At 39.1% G+C, this 24483-nt stretch overlaps 1 protein-coding gene across 5 annotated transcripts in view; it reads left to right on the forward strand.

The window, feature by feature from the left end:
- WARS2 (tryptophanyl tRNA synthetase 2, mitochondrial) overlaps positions 1–24483 on the forward strand; it is a 47685-nt gene that overhangs the window by 5965 nt on the left and 17237 nt on the right. For 3 of the 5 annotated variants that reach the window (XM_035314474.1, XM_035314489.1, XM_035314467.1), the window contains one exon: positions 15359–15616. In XM_035314474.1, the coding sequence (XP_035170365.1) occupies positions 15359–15616 (258 nt within the window). Of the gene's footprint in view, positions 1–3356; positions 3441–6546; positions 6898–15358; positions 15617–24483 lie in introns of those variants that run through there. The other 2 variants (XM_035314481.1, XM_035314494.1) reach the window with 2 other exon arrangements.

Below are 24483 nucleotides of genomic sequence, written 5' to 3' on the forward strand. Positions count from 1 at the left end.
GAATAGTGCAGTCTGTAGTGGATCACCTCTGTCTCTAGACTGCAGACTGGGGGTCTTGTTTTAATGCTGTTTCTTTGGCAGATAGAATTTCCATTTACTATTACAACAAGTGCTATTCTAGACCTTCAACAATTACTTTTTCCATGACACAAGTTGTGGTTTATCCTGGGACTCTAGGGTTAGATGAACAAGCATTTTATGAAGTTGACTCAAATTACAGTAGAATCAGAAGCTGAAGTGAAGAAAACCCCTAAACTTTAAGTCAGTTCCGTCACCTTAGATCATTTATTTTTTGAGCTCTGCTGAGTTTGTAAGTAGTGATTTCAAATTATTTTCCTTCCGGTTATTTGAGCTGTTAACTGTTAGTAACTGCAACAATACCATTCTTGGAGCCCCTTGCTCAGACAATTAATGTAGGAAACTTTATCATTTTGTGTTGTATCAAGCAAATCTATTTCATCTACTGGACTGTGGAGTATCGTTTACCTTGAGAGTATATTGAACTTCTTACTACAAGGGGAAGAAAGAAGGGGAACCACATCTATGGTTGCTACCAGAAATCAAATGTCTGTTTTTAACTTTTAACCTCAAGGTTTTCTTGAATTATGCTAGGGCTTGCTTTCACTGCATGGAGCTGTCACAAGCATTGCAAAGGTGAAGTTGATCCAATTGTTTCTGTGATATCTGCACGGTGTCTGAATAAAGAATTAGTGTTGTGTGCAGGGACCACTAATAGGGGGTTCCTCAGTTTTCATGGTGTTGCACATAGGTCACGTTACAAACCACTACCTGGGATACTGATGCTTTTTTCATAACCAGGCAGATAGAGCTCTGTAATGCTCCGTTTGTATTTAGATAGCATTTTCAGAACTGTTTTGTTTACATTAACTGGTTTATAGATAAGGGGTTTGGAGCCTTACAGTACACATCAGAAGGTAACGTAAGTGCTTTTTATTGCCCTTTCAAAGGGGGGTAATCCCACCTAGGCATGTGTCAATATTTCAATTCCTGTGCAGAGAGATCCCAAGGGTAAGTAGTGATAAGTTGCCATTTTTGAGGCTCAAAGCTCCTGTATAACTCTCCTAATTCCCAGAAGTATGCAGAAGCTAAAGTGAGTTGACATTGTATATGTACTCCCAATCTGACAAATGGAGTATTAATATGTGGTTCTGAATCCAATCAGTGCAATCTTCTTACTGTTGTTTCTGGTCACATACTCTCAGTGACAATCAAATATCGTTATACCATGGTCTTCATAGTGTTCTCCTTACAATCTGGATGTTGAACTGTTGTTCTCACCTGGAAAGTTCCTGGCCAGCATTCAGAAAACTTCAGTTGCTAGCATCTTTACAGCTTCTAAGCTCACCATCATCTTTTTCCTTTTTCCAGGTGTGTAGTTCTGGTTTTGACATCTGCCGCGTAGCTCTGCCTTGGAAAAGATATTTCAGCATTTCCGTGTTAATAAGATTTCAGGCTTCCAAAGGATCTCAGGAGTGATGATTTGGTCCAAATGACCAAAGATTCACATAGCAACTATTTCTGTCACTTGCTTTCATGCTCACTGTCCTTTGGCAGCTAAATAGCCTGTTTTGAGCTTATCCAACAACAGAAACCGTTCTTTTCAGGGATTCTTCCTTAATCCTAGAAGGTCTCGTGGGCATTCCCTTTTCTGCTTACCAGTGTTGCTTTTTACATTAACATCAGCAAAGAATTATGGGCAGCTACAAACTTTTGATGACAGAACCACATTATTCTATCCTTCGTAAATATAATCTTTTTATAGCCACATCAAAGTTTCTTTCAAAGGTGGTCTTTGACTTCTACTTGAATTGGGTTATCCATTTGCAAATATTTTTCTTGAAATCACATACTTGCCAAGAAGTGGAAAGACTTTACTTAATAGGCATCCATAGGGTGCTTTCCTTTGCACAGAAGAACAAAACGGTTTCAAACATTTCAAAGCCTCTTTGTTGCTTATGTAAAGGGAATGAAGGGTCCAGCCCTCTGAATTCCTAACCAAATCTCATTTTGCATCTCTGCTGGCAACAAATTAACCCATGTAATTGCTACCACCAAGAACGTGTACTTCTGGTCTCCATATATTTCTAATGTTTTTTGTTGTTTTAGAATATATTCACATTTGACATCTTTGCAGAGTTAAAGCAATGTCAGCACTTTCCATGTTCATCAAGCATTAAGCGAGGTCAGAACAGCCAAAGGTGGTGTTCAGAGTGACATTTTTACAGTTCACAGCCATGCTAAATGGATTGTGAGTCTCTAGCAGAATACATTCAAAGAAGAATGGAATATTATACATCTCTGGTATAACTGCAGTACAGTCTGCTTCTTTGACACCAATGTACAAATTGTATATCCAAATTGAGGGTCGGCAGTTTTTCTGGTTTCCTGTGGGCTGATTTGGGTAATACAGCTAAGTTAGTGAGGGAGATTCCATCTTTAAAATAAATCAGTGTCACCCAGGAACTAGGAAACTTTCCATTTGACAATTCTGGGCTCAAAGTGCAGCACGGTTGGGACTGTGATGGTATGATGTGACATGGATGGAGTTCATGCAGCTATTCTAATCTCACATAATGCTCTGCAAACTTTTACATGCAATAGGCCTCAGTCATGATAACCCTTAATTGTAATGCTACAAATCCACAAAATTAAAAAATGTATATATAAAATAATCCTTCTTTTGTAAGCAAAGAATTTGCTCTGTATACTGAACATTTCACCAGCTGTAACTTCAATAGTTGCTTGCCTACACTTTCAAGCACAGGCAATGGAAATCTAGACACTACACTCATCCTATCTTCAACCCAACGTTAGGTACAATTCCTTAGGGAGAGAATGTAGCTTTTATTGACCACTGTCTTTGGGGTCAGTGCTTGTCTCTGAGCTGAAGCTTCCAGATGAGCTTCTGTGCTCCTGGACTCAGGATCATGCCTTGGCTCCATCCATTTTTGAGGGCAAGACCTGAGCATAAATGAACCTCCCTGTGTTTTTCTCCCTCATCCATTCCTAGTTTCTTATTTGTCCTTTCTGTGGAAACAGCCTAATTTGGTGATTTGGGGACTGACTTATTAAAAACAATTTAAATGAAGTTCCAAGTATTGCTTTCTCACTTCCGAAAATGTTTTGTTTTGTTTTTTAAATGCTGTAGAAGTCTTTGATAGAGGTGATTATTCTGTCTAAAGTATTCAACTTGATAGTTCTCCTAAGCAGAGACAAGGATGACTAGTTGTGACATTTTCTTTGTGCATGAGTACAACATTAGAGAATTTACTGAGACTTCCACTTTCTAAGTTCTCCCAACAGTCATCAGGTGGTTTTAAAATTTTCCTTTTCAGACAGTGACCACAAGGTGAAAATTTTTAAACAGCTGTGTTAATTTTGGCCCCATGTGAAATGAAGACAACTTTTCCCAGCTACAGGTAATTGCCAAATAAAACAATGGAGGGGAAATGAGCTACTCTTTGAGTTTCTAGGATAATATTCTGAAGAAACATAAAAATACAAAAAAAAAAAAGTTATTTTTTAAAAAACATCCCTCTAGATGTAAGTTGATAGTCTTTGTTTATATCCCATAGGGCAATCTTGGTGGCATGCAGACTCTTCATTCGAACAAAATATATAAGAAATATAATGAACTCTCTTTCAGCTAGAGGTCAGAGGAGAATCAACAGTCATCAGATGTTTTAAGACATTTGGATACTACATAAAACTTCTCCAATTTCTCTGGCAGGGAAGTATTTAGTTATGGGGTCATTCTTTAGCTTTGTTTCTTTGTTTGTTTTAAGATTGCAATGTTTTCAATACTTAAAATGTGTTTGTTCAAATAAGATATAACGTATAAATAATTTATGACTTTCTTAATGCTGATCTCTTGTAGCAAAATGAGCGCTAATTCTTCAATTGTTGCTATCCGTTTTATTCTATTAAAGCGGTGTACGTTTCTGAATGTGGGTATTTACCAGATTACAAGCAGTTAATGTTAACCAGCATTTCACATCTTTCAGCAACACAGAATGGTCTTTCAAAGCATGTCAGTGTATAGCTGCTACCTGTGAAAAGGCCTCAAATCTCGAATTTTGTTAAGAAAGACTTGCATCTTGAGCTACTGTGAGATCTAGCCAGTCTAAGTAGAGCTGTCTTCTATCTTCTTTGTTCATCTCACTTTGACCTTAGTCATGGTTACATAAAATCATAGGCTCAGAGAACTGGAAGAGACCCACCTAGAGGTGGTCTGGTGCTTCCGCTGTCCCAAAATAGAAGTGAGCTGCTCCTATGTCTTTATCAACACATCTCATAAAATATTTTCTTATAACTGTTTCATTGCTGTTAGACAATCAGAACCTCTGTAAGCGCTCTTCTGAAATGTTTTCTTTGTCTTGCTGTTGAAAAGTTTTCTTTACATCTGGTCTGAATCTTTCTTACTGCAACTTAAGCTCATTTTTTCTTAACCTATTAACTGTGGTCTCAAAAGTCATATGTAGAGGGCTATGTATTTAAGGCATGTTTAAAATCTTGTCTCTCCTCAATTTTCCTTCCATTGGACTAAACCTCAGTTCTTTTAGGCTTTCCTCCATAGTCTTATTTCTGAGGTCTCTCATTAGACTTGGTTACACTTCTGTGGCCTTTTTCTACCACTGTTTTGAAATGCAGACCCAGATCTTGGCCCACTGCTACAGCTTGAGGCCGTTGTCATCATGAGTAGGGTGAGAGATTTGTTTTGTGCCTTTTCAATTTTGATTCTATTCATGTATTCGTGTGCATTTTTTGCTGTAGCTTATTAATCTGTGTTTTTGCATAAGCATGACATTAAGTCTTCACTTTCTATAGTGTTACAAACTTCAGATCCTGTTCTGCAGTTGTTGTTGCCTAAACAGCTGTTCTTCTTCCTGCATTTGTGCAGTTCAGTATTTCTCACTGTATAATATCCATGTCCTTTTTCCTGGTAAAGAGCATCCAATTTTTTCAGATCATTTTGCCTCTCTATTTATCTCTTTGAGCCCTTCCAGCTTTGTGTCATCTGCAGATTTAACAAATACTCTTTATTTCATCATCAAGATTACTAATGAAGATACTAAAGTACTGAATAATACTGGACTCAGGACGAAACCCTGCAAATCTACAATTGGTTTATCTTTCCACACCCACTGTAAGCCATCAATAAATACTGGTTTTATTTGTTTGTTTGTTTTTAGCTGTCCAGTTCCACCCCCAGCATGTAGTATTTTGTCTAGGTGCTATTTCTGTGGCTTATGGGAAAGTGAGACCCTAAAAATCAGGCTATAACCTTTAATAATTCTGTTTACTAGCATCTCTTCTGCTGTAGAAGGTTATTAGAAAAGTCTGGCATCGCTAGGTCTTGAGAAGTACTGCTGTTTGCTGTTTATAGCTGTAATTTCTTCTAGGTTCTTAAAATTACTTCCTGTATTTTCCAAAAATTGCAGTTACTCTGACTAATGCAGAGTAACCTCTTGGGTGAGGTCCCAGAGTGGGGTAGAAGCTTCTGCTCTCTCCTGGCCCACTGACTGCTGCTGTGCGAGTGTGCTTTGTACGGCCCATGGGGCTGCAGCTGGATCAGGAGGAAGGCAGACCTGGTGGATGCATTGGAGAATTGTCTCCAGTCTCCAAGCATCTGTGCCCTCAAGTGTTTAGTATTTAATTGCTGCTCATTCAGCAAAGTTCAGTAAGCTTTCCTATGGGTGTGTGTCTTAAGTGTGTTCTCCGCAGTGAAATAAGCCTCTGTAACTCCCTCTTCTTTTCCCTTTGCCTTGTAAGCAGTACCTACAGGTCTGTGTAACTATCATATTTTCAGCTGTGAGCATTGTGTGTGTCACCTAAGGGATCTGGAGGTAGCATGTGTGGAGCTGGCCTGACCTTGGTGCCTTGCCCAGCTGGGCAGAAGGCTCCTGCTGGTCGTCCAGCAGGCTTAGCTCCCCCTGCAGCCTCCTGTTAGAGGGGCACTAACTGGGTATTTCACCGGGTTTCGGTGAAATGGGCTAATGGAGCCTGCAGTTAATGTGTGTGTGAATAGGTAGTTTCCTTAAAGAAGCTATAGTTTTTTTAAAAAAGGAGGGCAAATGGTCTGAGAGTAGCTCATGAGGAGTTAAGGCTTGTAGGGTGCTGCCTGTCTTGCACGGTTTGAGACCATCAGCTGCAGTTCAGCGCATGGCTTTGGAACCAGGCAGTGCAGCAGCAGCGTCTGTGTCCGTGTGTTGTTCAGGAGCTGTGCCCCTTTGGGCTATGCCACAGCTTTGGACAGGTGCCATGGCATGCTGTCCATCCACTTGATATGGAGAGCTGTATGGAGCACAGCACACAAAAATCAGGCTATCAGCCTGCAGCCTTGCTCGGGGAGGCTTTGTGTTTTAGAGTAGGATCGGTCACAGCAGCTGGCTGTGTGCTTGCTTACTTCACCCACTGCACACAAACCCTTCTCGCTCTGTCAGAGATTAACACTGCCTCTTGTGCTAAGACCTCTGCAGAGTATTTGAGCCAGCTCTTCTGCTTTGTGAGCTGCCGGCTGCTTCGCAGTCCCTTAGCCGGAGTTTATGTCACCTGTTTAACGCTGCGCAGGAGGGACAGGTCTGCGATGTCTTGGGCTCGGAGGTGACTCTGCGGTGCGGTGGTGTGAACTGCAGCAACCTGCCACAGATAATCCTTGCGCCTGTCAGTACAGCTGTCACTAGCACATCGAGTGGCACGTGGAGCTCATAAAGGCAAATGGGAGAATACGTTTGTGGGACACAGCACACCACATGAAAGGATCCATTTGCTTAGTCATCTTCAAGGAGGCAGCATGAGAGGGCAGCCTAACCCCAACGCAGTTACTCTGCAGTCTTTTGCTAGCCCTAGAGGGCAGAGTTAAATTTATAGAGTGGGGTTAGTATATGCTGTAAATGTTTCTCCTTTAAATGTGTTTCTCATTTTAAATATAAATATTAAAATCTTACTTAAGTTTAAATATAAATGTATTTGACATTCAAGAAAGGGGTACCAGGCAGTGCTCTTTAAATCTTAATTTAGTTTGGTTTCTGAGCAGTGAGTTAAGCCCTTCTGAGAAGCTATTAATCTGAAATCTTGCTCTGGTATAAATATGTTTTCTTTCTAATTTAATGTTAGCTCTTTAATCCCTAAATTTAAGAATTAAGCATGATGAAATAGCATTTGTACCAGATGAATTTGATGTATTGAATTAAAAGATTGAGATAAACATCTTTTAAAGGCTTCTACAGCAACTTTGCAGAGAAGTAATTGCTTAAGAGCCAATAAATGAATAAAAGCCTGTAGTACATAGACTGCTTCTAAGGTTCCCTCTTACTTTTTTTTTTTTTCTATTTCTAGTGGCATTAACACTTAAATTGTCCCAATTAGGCTTTAAAATATATGCCCTGGCTAGTAAAATCTGACTTCTGGTTACCCTGCATTTGCTGCTTAATAGCTGGTTGAAGACAGTTTTCTGCTAAGCCAGCGTATCGTTTTAGAAACGAGAGCTTTGAAGTTGCAAAGTATTAATGAGGGAAATAAAAAATCATAGACAGATGCAAAAAATGCAGTAGTTGGGAACTTTTGTCAGCTCAAGAATTTCTTTTGTCTCTGAGGCTGAGGCAAGTTTTTCGTTTTTTGTTTTGTTTTTTTTTTTTTTCCCTCCCTTTTTGATCCCTGTCGGGAGGATCTTCACATTTGAAATTTGAAAAATTCTAATTTGTGTGTTTTACTCCTGTCTGTGTTTACTTAATACTGCTCTTTCTTCCCCCTGACTTTCACATTTGCTTTTTTTCTGGCAACTTTGAACTTGCTTCAGTTTGGGACAGCTAGGACTAAATGAACCGCCACGGATAAAATTATAACAAGAAGAGCAATGTCTGTGAATGATCCTTTGCTGTTTCCTGAGTCATTCCAGTCTCATTAATCAGTGCTAGCGCTGAGGCGGCTGTGCGGTGTGTTATGTCGCCAGCACAGCAGCTTCTCCGTCCCTTTCCCCCACCCCCTGCGTGCCTACACAGTGGGGAAAACTAGAGAGGGAAGCCATCAATCTTGCCTGTCGTACGTGTCAGCAGCGATTCTCCTGTCGACTTCCTGTTCTCTCCGTCTTGCCCGCCACCTGTGTTTAGAATTAGCTTGGATGCTGCAGTCTTCGCTCGCCTCTTCACCTGTTCTGCCCTGACTACATGGCTATCAAAATAAAGTGGAGGGGCTAAATGTTATAGCATGTGAATAGCAACCATCAGTGTGGGTTGCAGGGTGATTTCTGCTGCAGCTGTTGTTGTTACAGCTATTGTAATACTGCTGTAATCTTCAGTAATGATGAGGTTTTCAGCCTTGAAAACTATTGCTTGTGTTTCAGCCCAAAGGTGAGCTTGTGAGCGAGTTGTTTGTTTTTTCTTTTAATTAATCTAAAAATTAAAATATTAATTAGATGCATTATGTAGATGCAGGAGTCCATCTCCCATCAGTTAAGTTGCTGGGTTAGATTTATGAACAGACCAAAGAAATTATTCAGAAGCCTCACCTTTATGTTCTGCTACTCAGATGATACAATTAGCAGATTCTCCAGGAGCTGATTTTTATATCTCTATATCTGGCTGGAGGAGGCGGGTTTGAAAATACAAGTGTCCATCTCCCCCTTCCCTGGGTACCAGAAGATTGAAAAGCTCTGTAGTTCTAGGCCAGGATTAATGCCATAGTCTTATGGTCTGTTGTGGTAAATAGTAGCTCTTATAACAGACTCTTATCAGCTGAATTCTTATGAAGTTACGCAAATGTTTTCCTATACCAAATGAAAAGGAGAAAGCAGTCTTGAGAATTGCCCATTGGTAGTTTTCTCCTATCTCCTTGAACAGATGCTAGCTTTTTCTGTTTTTAAAACAAGGAAGAGATTCAATTATTGGCATAAGATTTCTTTATACTTGTAGGTTTGTCTTCACCTGACGTCTTTCAAGTGTATGATGGCAATATTTATGTTATAAATACAGTTTTATAAAGAAGTTATAAAGAAAAGGAGCTTAAGGAGCTTAATTCCTGTGAATGCTTTTACTTCGTTTCATTTGTGTAACTCCTTTTGAGAATCAAATTAACTGCATTATGACTGATGCTGCTGCATGTTTGAGAGGCAGTTTTCTGTTGACCATGCCAGATAAATACATCTAACTTAGTTTTATGAATTCTGGGAGAGATGAATCTAAACGTGATGGGCACAGTCAGGATACGAAGAATTGCTTGGAGTGACATGGAGTTTTTTTGATCTTGAATCTCTTCAGTGTGGATTCTCATTACTTTCAGAGACTTGGATTGTTTTCTTCTTTTGAGTGGGTACAGTCTGAGGCTTCCCAAATCACAGGTTCCCTCACTAAATAGCTATATTTCTGTCCATGCTGTGTCTTGCAGTATAAAGACAGTTCATACTTGAGCTTGCCTGGGTCTTATCCTGACCAATTAAAAAAATAAATAAATTCTTCCTGGTGAAGAATCTAAAAAATCTTTTTTTAAAAAAAATAGCAACTTCCTATAATTTTAAAGGAGAGAGAGGTGGCTTCTTGTACTAATAAACAAAAGAAGACTTGCCCTTTTTAAAGTTGCAGATGTGGTGCTGAGCTCATGGAAAGAGCCCTGTAAGTTCATGGTCAGTGATAGAATGAAATGCCTTTAGTAATGGGCATGTGTTTTGCTTTCCACTTGATTTTTAGTTTGGTAAAGCAATTCTAGATTATAGCTAGTTGTACATTTCCATGCTTGTTCCTAAAAGAATCTTAAACTCTTTACTTTCCAGAGTCTGTAATCTTTAATTTTAAAGGAAGATGTTTTTTCCAGATTTCTCTAAAGAAACTATTATGTATTTTAATTTAATTTTTAAGTATGTAATTGTTTTACATGGGCTTTTTTAAAAAAAGATGTCTTGTAGCTGTTATTTTGTTTGGATATCAATTATACCTATATCTGAGTAATATGTACTCAAATTGTACAGATGTCTAAATTAGAGGGTATTAACAAAGTAAATTTGAGTCAGCTGAAAGCCATGGAATGAGAAAGAGAAACTTTATTGTGAAACTTCTTCTACAGCTGCAATAGTTTAAGGAGCATATGGCATCCTGCTCTGGAGGTTGCAAAAAGCTTTTAAACACAATTGGAAATGCAGTATGTGCAGCTACCAGCACCGAAAGGACTGCATAGCTGCTCTAACGTGCTGCTGGGTTGCTGAAGGGCTTGGAAGCTTCTCTGTGTGCTCTTTAACAGATGAGAGAGTCATATGCCTGTTTTCTGAGGTGTACATCTTAACCCCTAAAATCCTCCTTCTGTAGGGTTCCTGTGACTTGTGAAAGGGACTGTTTCTTGATGTAGCATGACTGCTTAATGTGTGAAAACAGTTTGGCCCACCAATGACAAAAAAATAAGGGGAACTTAATCAAAGGTAGCTGTATTTTTGAATTCCCCCTTCTCTTCCTCAAACAATTTCTTGCTTTGGTAGATTGTTGTAAATGTGTATTTTATGCAGTCTGCATGTTCTTTTTTAAAGATAATAAGGTTCAGTGCTCTTTGAGCCAGTCTGTCCATGTCATAACTAACATGAGAAAATTGTGTATCATGCAGATGTTTCCCATGTATCTGAACAGTATTTCATTGATTTTTATTAATATTCTTTCAAGAATTATTTTGGCTAGACAAGCATGCTATAAACAGCATAGCTTTCAAAATAAAACTATTTGCGATAGACTTAAGGAAATGCCATTTGTATGTCTCCTAAACTCTAGCAACTTTATGTTCTCCAGTTCTGGCACACTTGTCTGTTATGTGCAGGGAATGAGTGTGGTTTTGACTGCCAAACGGAGGCCTTGACAATTGTAGCTCTCCTTACTGCACATGTGACCTGTTGAGACAAGCTCAGCGTTGGTCCTAAACAACAGCACTGGGTTTGGGAAGGTGTCATCTTTTCCGGTGTAGCCTTTGGCATTCAGAATAGATGCAGGCTATTTGGGATCATCACACTCTGCAACAAGAATGTAATGCTTATTCCTGATAGTTCCAGAGCATTTACTTGTCAGCTGCTGTTCCAGTTCGAGGAGCAGCAGTCGCTCATTCACTGCTGAAAAAGAAGGTAGGTAAGAAGACACCTGATCCTTAACAGGTTTAGACCAAACTTGTTTAGAAGTGCAGCCGGGAAATGCACTGTGGCATTTGGAATCGCCATGCAGATGTCGTATTGAGAGAAAACAAGCAATGGATGTTAAAACTTCTGTTGGATCCCGTGCTCTTAACAGGAGTGTAGATTAACATGCAGCACTAGTGGTGTAGGTGCACACACCATACAGAGTTAAACATACGAACAGCAGGCTCACACTGTGCTTTACTACAGATGTCTGAATGAGTGAGTGCCTGTGGGCTGGAGCTGCATGTCTTGTGGCTTTCACTCTGCTCCATTGGGAAGTCTTCACTCCTTTTGTTTTCATCCTTTTCCAACTTCGGTACTTCGGAGCACACAGCTCCCATCCCCTAACCTAGCAGCTTCACTGAAGCGCATTCCAGCCCTATGATTTCATGGTACCAGGCAGAACTCCCCTGCCATGCTGCTATGCTGCCCGCTGCTTCTCACGGAGTGAACAAACAGGGAACATAAACTCTCTCCAAAGGAGCAATGTTCTCTGTATATTTTTAGTGCTAGAAATTCAAGATTCATTTAAGGGTGTTTTTTCTGTTGTTTTTTTGTTTTAATATAGACTTCTGCTAACACAATGGAATATTTCATACCACCCTATTTGCTGTAACATCTCATGCTTTATGTTGTTAAATAGAATCAAAGGAGTTAAAGATGAAAGACTTCTAGTCAACTGGTCCCTCAGCTGGGAGCCAGTGTGGGTTTGTTCTTTGTAATGTACTTGCTAGTCAAGCCTAGCTCAGTTTTCATTATTGGATTTACTTGTTTCTGCAAATTCCATACTTTAAGTTAAGTAATTGCTGAGCTTTGACTCAGTATAATGCTGCTACTGTTTGTTTCTTGCATTTAACTTCTTCTTTATTGCCCATATACTGAACAACCCTTTTATAAGTAGTTGTTTACCATTTGAACATACAAGCACCATTAAAGATGCCGTGCTTGCTTTCACAGGTACACTGCTTTCTGGGTAGGCAGAGAACTTTGTTCTCTGTTTATATAAAACCATGTCCATTTTGCATTGTAGTTGGGTGTTTTCTTTCCTACTTAAATTGTGTCACCAAATGTTAACTTATGTAGTATTACAATAAACCCATCTTTAATTAGCTCATCACTACCCTTCAGATATTTGGTGTTAGTACAGAATTTGAATGTGCATATTGAGACACCAATATTTTGTATTTTCTTGGTGAAAAATGTTTTCAAACTACCTGTTAGAATGTCTCTATTACATTTGTGCCATCTCTTTGAGTATAATAAAATCAGGGACAATTTTGTTAATACATCTGATATGTTCATAGTGACTTAATCTACAGAGTTGGCAGTGATCTTGGAAGGGGAGAAGAAAGATAAAGAACATGTCATGGAAAGCATATGAAGCAGGGACCGAGGCTGCAAGATACTGGAATCAGTGTGACTTTGGGGCTGAGGTTGGTAGGTAGAGTTGTTCTCCACAGGCTCAGGGTGCCAGCTGTGTTTGGGTCAAGACATTGGCACATGAGCTGACCTGTGTGAACTGCAGATTCCAGCTTTCTGGTACAACAGATGTTTACCCCAAGGGGGCAGAGCTGTTTCTCAACTATAGTAGTTTCTCAACTATACTAACAGTGCAGCTAGGAAACATCCTATATAAAGCCACTGGAGTCAAGGCAGTAATAGCCTCCTTACCATATGGCATTCTCTCTGCCTCCTTACTGTCTTGATATGCCATGCAAGAGGTCACCTGGGAATGGGGGAAAACAAGTAGGGGAAGAAAATACTATGAGAACATGGGAAGGGTGAAACTATGTGGAGAAGAAATCGAAGAGCGGAGCTGTAAGCAACCATAGGCTGTGTAGAATAGTGTGGTTAAACAGGCATATAAATGGATGCTGGAAACAATCAGGGCTGTGGAAAGACATGAAGGTGGGAAGGAGCATCAGGATTTGAAGTGAGTGAAGGGAGACAGAGAGATGAGAAGAGGAAATGTCCTCTGAGAAACAACTAGCTGTTCTGGGATCCCTAGGTGCAGAACGCCATCTCAGTGATCATCTATTTATAGTCTCGTTTTCTTCCCTGAGCAACACTGGAAGCAAAAGACAAATGTTATGCCAGCTAAATAACTTTTGCATTGCTTTGCCACCACTTTACGTCCTTAATAATAACAGCACAGCTCTGAACCCTAGTGAATCTTCAAGTGTCTACAAAACTTCATTTTATTTATATATGTTGGGATTCTTTATGCCTCCTTCTCTAGGTGAGCACCTGGACTTGCTCAGTTAACAGCAAGTTGGCTGCAGCCCTCAGGCCAGGTAGTAGCTTAGCAGGAATTCAGGGGTTCTGCAGATGGCAATAAATGCTCTGATGGAGGTTCCTAGGAAAACAAGGGGTCACATGGCAAGCAAGGAATTGTACAGCATGATCACATTTTTTGTGATGGAGAAAAGGGGTATGGGTGGTCAAGGACTAGAGCACAAGAACTGGGAGTTAGAATTACTGTTGGAGGAAATGGTGTGCTTTTCACAGCAAAAGCAACATTCCAGCTACTGTACTGGAGGTTCCCCAAGAGCATTTACAAACTGACTCAGGAATATACCGCGAAATCAAGCAGATATTTGGGGTGGAGGGGGAGGGTTACCACATGGACTTGAGTGTGTGGGCACTTAGGAGAGAAATTTGTATGGCTGCTAGCCCAAACTTGCTCTTACCTGTCAGCACAAATGCTAATGCTAACTGTCTGACCTGAAAAATTGGCTTGCTTTGAAAGTAAGAATTTTTCAGCAAATTTTGAAGTATATGGGCTAGGCTTTTCTGAACTACAGATTTTTTTTTTAATTATTATTTAAAAAAAAAAAAAAACTCTGCTTAGAAATACTTTTTCAATCATTTTTCTTGAGTCCAAGTTGAGAAGAATTAAGGGAATGCAGTCAATTTGAACTTCTATTTTTAATAGTTAAAATTACTGGTACTTGTCTTTGATTCTTGCTGCCATTTTGCATGATTTCATAGTTGTGTGACTTTTTTTTTCCTCCTCCCACCCCCCTACATTTAAAACAGATTCACAGGAATGGTAACATTATATCAGTAAATAAATAATCTATAACTTTTTATAAATGTTGCTTGTAAAACTTAGCAGGAAAGAAATAATGCAGCCAGAAGTATAATGAAGTTGATGTTCCTGTTGCACATCAGAGTCTAATGGTTTGTATTGTGCATCTCTGTGACTGGGACTCCCTGTTGAGGTTGCTGAGACCCTCGTTTATAAGTTGAGCAGTCTTGCATGCTCTTACGACTTGGCATGTAACAAGCATTTTCAGGTGAAGCATTACTGAATTACTTTCTGAATATGGTGGAATTCCCTGGAAAAGTAGGGAGGTAATTGATCATAAGCTGACAGCTTGGGGCTCTGAGAAATGGTCAGATGAAGCACTGAGATGCAGGAAAACAAACTTTCCAAGATGGTAACTGTCACCTAGCCAAGCTATACATCTTTTAAACTTTTTAATCTTTGCTCACAACTTCAGCTTCTTAATAATTTTTGCAGTTTCTGTGAACTTCCTTCAGATGTTGAGTTTTCACTGGTGCTGTTGTGTTGATGGTATTCCAGGTGTGATCCTGAGCTATGGCAATATTTCTTTTTAGAGTCCTTTAGAAACTCTCCTGCTGCCAAGGTGGATAGCTTCAGAACTTTGATAGCCTTGACCTTTGGATCAAGGACTAGTTTTCTTTCAGGAACACTCAGGATGTTCTCTGCAGCTAGAATAAGAGTGTACTGTCCATGGGAGTTAAGATGGCAATCTGCTTAGATATTGTGTATGTTTATAATAAAAACGTTCTGATTTCCCTGTGTTGTGATCCTAAGTATTGGTATCAGAAAGGATAATGTACTAAAGAGAAATACACAATTTCAGAGCAAAAAATATGAAAGAATCTACCACTTGTTTTCTGAAAGCTAGCATTCACTGATCTTGTTTACAGCTATATTTGTTTGCATATTTGATCTGACTATTTAAGATCATGCTAATTGTCAGTCTCTGCAGTAAGATAGAGTATTTTGACTGACTCATTGCGCTTATTTTTAGGCATCTCTAGGTAGGGTTTTTTAATACAATGAAAAGTGGAAAGAAGAGACAAGCATAAGTAAGGCTTTATTAATAACCTAAAATATAAAAATTTGTCAAAAATGCTTATGTTAATTTTACCAATGCTTTGTAACAGAATATGGTTGTGGATCGGATTTTCTCTGGCATACAGCCAACTGGGACACCTCATCTGGGTAACTACCTTGGAGCCATTCAGAACTGGGTGAATCTGCAGGAAGAGTACAGCTCAGTGCTATACAGCATTATGGACATGCACTCTCTCACCATGCCGAAGGAACCAGCTCTCCTGCGTCAAAACATACTGGACACCACTGCTGCCATCCTAGCCTGTGGGATCGACCCCAAGAAGTGCTTCCTGTTCCGACAGTCACTGGTTAGTGCCCCTGTTATATTAGAATCATTTCTAGTTAAGTGGCTTTCCAGTCCTGTTAATGAAGGAGTATAGCATTACTGAATTCTTGCATCTTCTGCATGTTTGTGGTCCTAGAAAATGTTAGCAGTGTTGGATTTCAAATTCATCCCTTACTGCTGTTCTGAAGAGGCTGAAACCATGATCAGGAAGTCCATTTAGAGATAAATACGTTATAAATTTCCCAAGCAGAGCTAGCAGCTTATGCATGTATGATGGACGCCAGGTACCCACCATACCATTCTCTTACTCTCCTGCCTCAACAGGACATGGGGAGAAAATACGGTGAAACAACTTGTGGGCTGAGATAAGAACAGGGAGATCTCTCACCAGTTACCATCATGGGCAAAGCAGACCTGGCTTGATGAAGGTTCATTTAATTTACTGCCAATTAATAACAGTAGAGAGCATTGAGAACTAAAAGCACCTTCCCCCGATCCACCTTCTACCTTCTCCCCACAAGTAGCACAGGAAAATGGAGAAGGAGTGTTACTGTCAGTCCATAGCATTTCATCTCTGTGTCTCCTTCATCCTCACTCTCTGTCCCCTGCTCCAGTGTGGGGTCCTTACCCTGGGATGCAGCCCTCCCTGAACTCATCCAACATGGGCTTTCATCAGGCTGCAGTTCTTCAAGAACTGGGGTCAGCTCTAGTGGTGGCTCTCCATGGGCCACAGCTTCCTCTAGGCCACATCTACCTTCTCAACTGTAGGCTCCTCCACGGGCTGCAGCGTGGAGATCTGCTCCATGTGGGACCCATGGGCTGCAGGGGGACAGCCTGCTCCACCAGGGGCCTCTCCACAGCCCGCAGGGGAACTGCTGCTGCATGCTTGGAGCACCTCCTGCCCTCCTGCTGCACTGACCTGGGGGCTACAGGGCTGGTTCTTTCTACATTTTCTCACTCCTCTTTCCCAGCTTCTGTTGGGCAGCAGTTTTTCCTTTTCTTAAACATGCTCTCACAGGTGTGAGATACAAGCACCACTGTTGCTCAAAGGCTCAGCTCTGGCCAGCAGCCGTCCCCTTTGGAGCCAGCTGCAGCTGGCTTTTCTCTAACATGGGGCAGCTTCTGGGCTCTTCTCACGGCAGCCACCCCTGCAGCCCCCTTGCAACCAAAACCTTGCCATGTAAAACCAATAGAGTGTGTTATGAGTAGCACAATGAAAATACTCGTTTATCATTAATTTAACTCAGTAAGTATCATTTTGGTCACAGAACAGTAATTCATAAATGCATAAACATAGTCTGTGCAGCCGTAAGTGCAAGTAATACATGTCTGTGTTTTGGTTTTGGCATTTTCTACTCAATCTGCCAGCTGCACAATATATCCTGCAGGTGATTGGCATGGTATGTTTTGTGTTAGTTGCATTATGATCACCAGTGGTTTCTGTCTTCTCTGGGATTTTTTTTTCTCCTCTTTCAATACAAGCTCCTTTTCATACACACCTTTTCCCACCTGATCTGGTAATTCATATGTGATTGCTTCTTCTCCTGATTGTGCCAAACGATGCTTACCTTCCTACTTGGTATGTGTAAGCCTGATCTAGCACACGCTGCATTTTCCTGGAGTATAATTTATTTTCTTGCCCTATTAACTTTCTATAACTGACTCTAAATTGGCAAACTTCTGTTATTTCCAACAGAGGCAGATATATCATAGCTTATGCTGTTGTGAAGACATCTTTAAACAGATGACCAACTTGCAATAGAACTGCAAAGGTGATATACACAAGGTCTGAATTTTATCAGTAAGAGATGAAATCCAGCTATTACTTTTTCTTCTGAACGTGGTTCTTTACAGGCAGTTTCCTGTCATTGTCAAACTGCAAATGATAATCATAGCTCCGTGTCCTTGATGGATATTGAAACGATGAAGACAGATTCACTGCCTGCATCTTTTTTCCTCTATATTAGAAAACTGATCTAAGTAGATTACCACAGAATTCTAATGGAGATGTGCTTAAATTAAATTAACATTTGTTCAAATCTGTTAATCTTTTTGAATAAAAAGCTTGGCTTTTAACTTGGCTCTAAGCTGACTTAGCTTCATTCAGGTTGAGGCTGACATTAACTGGAATATTCTCAAGATGAGTTACAAGCCATAAATGCAGTAAAAAACAGTTTGGTTTGTTTTTCTTTTTTTTTTTTTTTCCTCCTTTTTTTCTTCAAGCAACTGAACAATTCAGTTAGTTATGAGATGAGCAACTAGAAACACAGACGTGGGCTTTTCAGTGTGGAATACAGATGATTTGCAGGTTATGGTTAGAGGGGAAGGAAATACAGGTTTCTAAAACTGAAGATGGATTCAAAAAGGACTGGACAAAATAATATGCAAATTCTCTTGAGGTCTGTTGCAAACCAGAGGTGCCACCTTTGCAGAAATGGCTGCCACCACACTTAGCCTGTGTTAGAAGAGTATCTATGCTTTTCTCTGTGCCTAAACTCTTTTCTGTTGTTTGCTGTCAGGTGAATATTTGGTCTGATCCAATGTTGCTGTTCTTACATTCACGAGTTTTAAAGATGAACTATGGCTATTGCAGGTCTTGCTATAGCCAACATGCAGAATTCCCTTGAACCTACCAGATTATCAATGAGGATCTTGCATTGCAGTTAGCCGTAGAAAGCATGCTGTATCTTTCACAATATAATTATACTGAGATAGAATATTTGTGTCCCTGAAGGGAAAATATTAGACTCAATAAATGGAAGACAGGGCTACAGGTGACGCTTCTGTAGAACCAATGCACTCAACAACCAATAAAAAATTTGACTAGCTAGACTTGAAATATGTTCAGCTTTATCAAACAGAAGTTGACAGCAAAGGTGATTCTGTTTTATGTTATGATGGGTTGGCTGGCCTTTGCTAAGTATACTTACTAGCTTTTATCTTAACTTTTCTGGATGCCCTTATCAGTCCAGATAGAATGTTTTTTTTTTCTTGTCATTTAATATAAAACATTAAATATTTGCTTTCTATGAGTGGTGTCTAATACCTTGAACCATTGTTTTCCTAGTACTTACCACATGTATCAATACAGCTTTCAGAAGTGTCTGATTTTAGCAGGTTTTTGTAAGCTTGTTGTCACACTGCAAACAGCAGAAGGACTATGATAGCAGTTTGTGAATCCAGAGTGTTTTAGTAATGGCTCAGGCTGAAATGGTTTGTTGACTTCCCCAGAATAAATCTATTCAAGCTGTATGTGGTGGTCAGGTATACACAGCGATGCGCTCTTCATCTGTTACAATTACATTGGCAGGACCAGACATTTCTCTGGAAGCAATTAAAAGAAATATCTGCGTGTAGCTGTTGATGCGAGGAAAGGAGACAGGAACCTTGCTAATGTGATAATTGCATTAGTATGATAAAGAAATAGTAAGTTAAGGAATGATATAATATTAAGATGATTGTTCCTCAGAACAAAGGTTAAGATGGATTGCAGTTATTGCTAATTAAGAAAGCTTATTGCCTGATTTCATGTTCTTTTCTAGATTTCTAATTGCTTAGTTTTTGTTTCTTTTTGTTTTTTAAAGAAGAGAGATGAAAAGGAGATGGCCTCTCCTTTCCAGCAACTGTAGCAGTCCCCAAGGATAGTTTAAAAAAGACTATTTTTGTTTACAAAGATTTGGCAGAAGTGTAAAGCAAAGTAACCAAAACTGGATGGATATTGATGTAGGTTGTACTTTCAGAGGACAGAAGAAAAGCAAAGAAAATCCATCTGAAAATAGAGAAATAGTTTTTGTGTTTGATGCTTGACAAAGTGGCTTTCTGTTTTATCGGTTCAGTTTGCTATTTAAAAGAGAGAGTTCTCAGTAGATTAGCACACCACAATTATTCTTATATTTTCTGTTCTATCTTGAAAATTACGAAATCTGTAGATCACAGAAGTGTTACTGCACTTCTGATTAACACTTCTGTTCACTTTTCAATAAACACTACACAATGACGTGATTATGAAATACGAACTTTTGTGTTTAATTACTAAAAACAGCTACAGGTAATGACTGGAAACACCCTGATCTTGCACTTTAAAACTAAACTGATAATGGCAAGATCCCACTAAGGGAATTGATCATGCAGTTGCTATTGAAAATGTTCCTGTATCCTTTTACTTTCTCTGCATCAACCTGGGGAAGAATGGTCTAGAATCCCTGAAGAAGTTTTTGTTTCGTTTTATTTTAGCTACTCTTTCTATTCTTTCTTTCTGCTGTTTGTGTTGCTTCTCTGGAATATGTTTGCCATATGTGAAGAAAAATATTGATTACTTTGTTTCTCCAAAGGGATGTGCATTTCGTAAGGGTTTCACTGTCGGTAGTCTTTTATTTACAGCAGGGTTTATGCAGATCAAATCTCTAATCCAGAACTATCTGAAATACCTCCAGAGTTTTCCCACATTTTATCGTCCATTCCAACGCAAGCAAGAGACTAAAGGCTGAACAATATTAAACACAAATTGACTGCTGGGAAAATAGTGTGGTGAGAACAGATAGCTCTCAGATTTACACTAGATCCAGAAGGTGCTGCTGTGATAAGGAAACAGGTTGTCTTTGAGTCCCCAAACTTTGATGTGCCTTGCAAGGAAGATGAAATAAAAGTGGAATTTTGTACAGGCTGATTTCTGTTGTGTTACTTTGAGGTCATATGGCATCTGTTCTTAATTGTCACGTGTACAGCTCAGTTATCTACAAATGCAGAGTGCTAGTTTGATGAAAAATAGGTGTGTATGCTTCAGAATCTACCATTTATAAATTACAGTTTTACGTAACATAGATAAACAGAAACTGAATGTCTGTCTGAATATTTGGTCTATATATATATAGCTGTTCTCTGAATACCTCCCACACTTATGCTACCTTATACAAATTTGATCTCTAGCTTAGGTAAATAGTGGCTGGAAAGAATAGGTGATGATAACTTGAAAATATTTAGAAGATGATGATGAAGATTTAGGGTAGTGTTTGGAACCAGTGTCTGTGAAGGGTTACAAACAAGCACACCTAGTTAAATTACGTAGGAGGAGACGGTTGTGGAATATGTTGGATGCTCGAATGGCCTCCTACAGAGTGAAGGTCTTTCATTACAGTTCTTTTAATTACATCTTCTTAGGTAAGAAGACAAGGCATAGAAAAGTGACAATATCTGTAAAAACAAAAATAAGTGCATATTTCAGAATTATTTTCATTTGGAATGCAGCTGCAAGATGGTATGAAACTATCTTTGCTCATAGAGAAAACAATATCAGGATACACTTTCAGTGGCTGCCTTTGCTTATCAGGCATAAAATGGAAGTTAACAGAATAATGACTTATACAACGTATCCTAAGAATACTATAAAAAAGAATAAATGTATTCCTTAAATTGTACCATAACTGATAAAAAGCTGTAACAGTCATCTTTCAGAAAAGAGAAAATTTTTTACTAAAGCCAAAAAGCACTACAGGGAAGAAAAAAAGGCAGTAAGGAATCTGCACACATGGTAAGCTTACAGGGTAAAACCCATTTTCTCTGATTCTTGGTGAATACAATGCACATTTCAGTTCTTACCCATAACCATCTTGTATCTCATCTGCTTCACAGTCAAAATGATTTTAGAAACTGCTGTTGCTTTTATGTGGTCTCAGGCTGTTCTTCCTGTTCACCTACCTATACTCATCGACACATGCAAAATTTCACAATAGAAACTAGAATTCCATCAGAGCTGATTCAGCAGGCAAAGGTTGAAACGTTGCACTAACACTTCTCTGAGAAGTCCTGTGAGTTTCTGGACAACTTAACTTTCAATTTCTGGGTGGAAAACTGCAGTTTTCAACCTTCTGGATGGGATGATTTATTTTTTAAGTATATTCAGCTGCAGTATTCTTGCAATGTGCAAGCAAATTGAAGCAGTAACTCTTGGAGGTGGGAATTTGCCAATTTGTCTTAGCCTTAACTCAAAAGCCAAAATACAACAATTTAAATGTGTGCACTAACTGTTGCACTGCTATTATATTCCAGAAATATCCAGCTGCTTTGTTTTGTGGGCAGAGTTTGAATAGATTCAAGCTACTTCTTGTCCAATTTTCAGAGGGCCTTAAAAGCTTACATTGCATCACAGCGTATAAATTCATTAAAGTCCATTAGTTTGCCATAGTCCATTGAAAACTTCCTGTCATAAAAGGAAGTATGTAACTAATTTAGCAAATTATTCTGCTTCTCTCATCCCTGTGTTTTCTCCCCCATAGGACTGAACTAGACATAACTAGCGCTCAGCGGGAAGAAAAGTTATGGTTCAGTAGGATTTTTTTTCCCTCTTCTGTAATTTACCTGGTTTATTTCATACTATGATGTAGCTGTTTGTACCTTCCTCCCCACCAATCTTCTGGACACACCAAACTGATTACCCAGACAGTATTGTGGGTTCAACTGGAAAAATCTTTCTGAAAAGAAGTTCATTTGGTATTGAATAAATGGAGGTTGTCTGGATCAAATGACTCTGCTTTATCCGGTGTTATAATTGATGGACTCTGGCAGGGTTATTCTTGATCAGTTTTTTTAGCAAAAAAGAGTCAGATCTTATTTCTGTAAATTTTAACCAAATATAAATGAGGGTAAGTTATTAAATTGCTCAAAGGTGGTAATTAAAGCTGTAAATACTGCTGGATTTACCAACAATAGCTAACCATTCCTCCCCCACAATTTGCTATATTGCTTGACTTATGTTCTTTAAGTGAGACGCTGCCTTTGTAACCATGAACTTACTTCACCCAAGCTAGAATTATTAGTTTGAATGGGAATTTGGGATGTCATGTTAAATTTTCTATCATAAAAGTTTCTCACTGGGTGCTTCAGATGCTATGTGCATTTGCTTCAAGAGCAGTCTAATTTGTCTTGTTCATGGCTCCATTATTCTCTCTAACTGTATAATATAAACATGCATTACCAAGCATATTGAACATAGTCTTAGGCATTAATAAAATCTTATTTATTGTTGTAGAAAAACAAATGTGGGGAGAACTGTTATAAAAGGCCTCTTGAATTTCTTAGAAGTGCTAACTGGTATGTCGAGATGAGATGAAAATCCTCAAAATGTTTTCTCTCTTTTGTAGTTTAGGACATGTTCTGTCTTCAGTACCCACTTTTTTAGTACACAAGTATACAAAGTATCTCTCCAGACTTGTGTATTTGTCCTTTGCACTGTCAAAAACAAATCTTTGAAACTTTGTGCCCATTTAAAATGTAGATCTTAATGAGGTTACATTGCTGATGGGAAGCTGCATCCACATGCAGCAAGTCTGAAGTCCCTTATAAAGAAAGGCATGGGTTGCAACTTGAGGAAATCTGTCTTCAAAATGAAACAGTGAATATCTGTTTGCAGGAAGCCTCCTCAGCTGCTGACACAAAACTTTGTGTAATAAGCATCAGAAAGTTCAGTACCATTGTTACCAAGCTGCCTACTTTCATACCTGCTTGCAGGATCCATGCCTTTCCCTCTGTTCCTGAATCTCATAGCTTGCTGTTCTCCTCAGCTGTATGTCTCAGCATGAAAAACCATCTAGAGTTACTTGGACTCAAAGTAGCTATTGGTTTTCCATGTCATCAACTCTGGCTGTGGCCAGGGGATAGCAGTAATAACTTGGTAGGGAATGGCTGGGGTCAAGAGCTAAGTAGTACATCTGCAGGGAGAAGCCCTGAGGTTGTACTTCAGCATGTAACACTCCAGAGATGTTCCAAGTGTAAATTGTGATCTGAGTTTAGTAATGTTGAATGGCTGCACAAGTGAACAATTTAGAAGTTATTTGTAAAGAGGAAGGAGCAAGGTATTTAGCCAAACGAAGAAACTGAGATGTCTGTACTTTCTAGCTAACTGTGCATTATCACCTGTAAGCGGTAACCTTTGTTAAAAGTGTGGTTTTAAAATAATAAATAATACTAATAATAATAAAACTTGTCTGCAGAATGGAGTGTTTTGAGCCATGACAAAGGAATGCCAGTAGTTTGTTCTGGAAATAACTCTTTAAGTAGTGATTGGCAAGCCAGTCGTGGGGGATACATAATGCAATGGAAATTGAAGGAGGAAATGTGTTGCTGTTAATAGCAGAGAGATGACCATCTTGACCCTTTGAGAAATGTTGATGGGTTTTACAGACTTGTAAAGGATTAGGAAGGAAAGCTGCATTAAAATGGGCAAGAGCGAAGAACAGAAAATGGGTAGAAACAATGTATTTACTGAGAGAAGCAGGGTGAGATTGGGGCTGTCTAAAAAGCAGCACTCACTGTAGGGATCTGTTGTTTGTGAAAGCTACAAAATGCAAAATAGTTGTCACTGTCAGGGAAACAATAAATAGAGGATTTACTAGACAATTAGTCCTCCAATTATTGATTAGAGAAGCTGCACATTTAGGACAGGGAGCAGTACTACTACATTTCAACTATCCATGTAAAGGCTTTATCAAAGGCATACTGATAACATTTTTGGAAGCAATAAATGATGCTTCCTAGTTTTAAAATCTTTGAGAAATGATGCCATTCTCGGTTTGTTTTTGTTTGATGCAGAGGACCTATCTAGATCAGGATGTTTTAGTGGAGTCCTATCAGTACTAGCCACCTAATTACAGGTGTGCTTAGCATTGTAGTTGGAGAGATCAGATGAAATAAAGTACATGAATGCTCAATTTCAAGAAAGAGAGCTAGCTGAAAGTGAAGTCCTATTGTCAAAAATACATTTAAAAAAAAAAAAAGCTACAACCATCTTGGAGGTAGTATTTTAAAAACAAACATATATATGTATATTTTTAAAAATATAAAATATGTAGCACCACTCAAAAACACCACAGTGGTCCAGGAAATCCCTTTCCCAAA

Source organism: Oxyura jamaicensis, chromosome 1, assembly GCF_011077185.1.
Source record: "Oxyura jamaicensis isolate SHBP4307 breed ruddy duck chromosome 1, BPBGC_Ojam_1.0, whole genome shotgun sequence".
NCBI lineage: Eukaryota > Metazoa > Chordata > Aves > Anseriformes > Anatidae > Oxyura > Oxyura jamaicensis.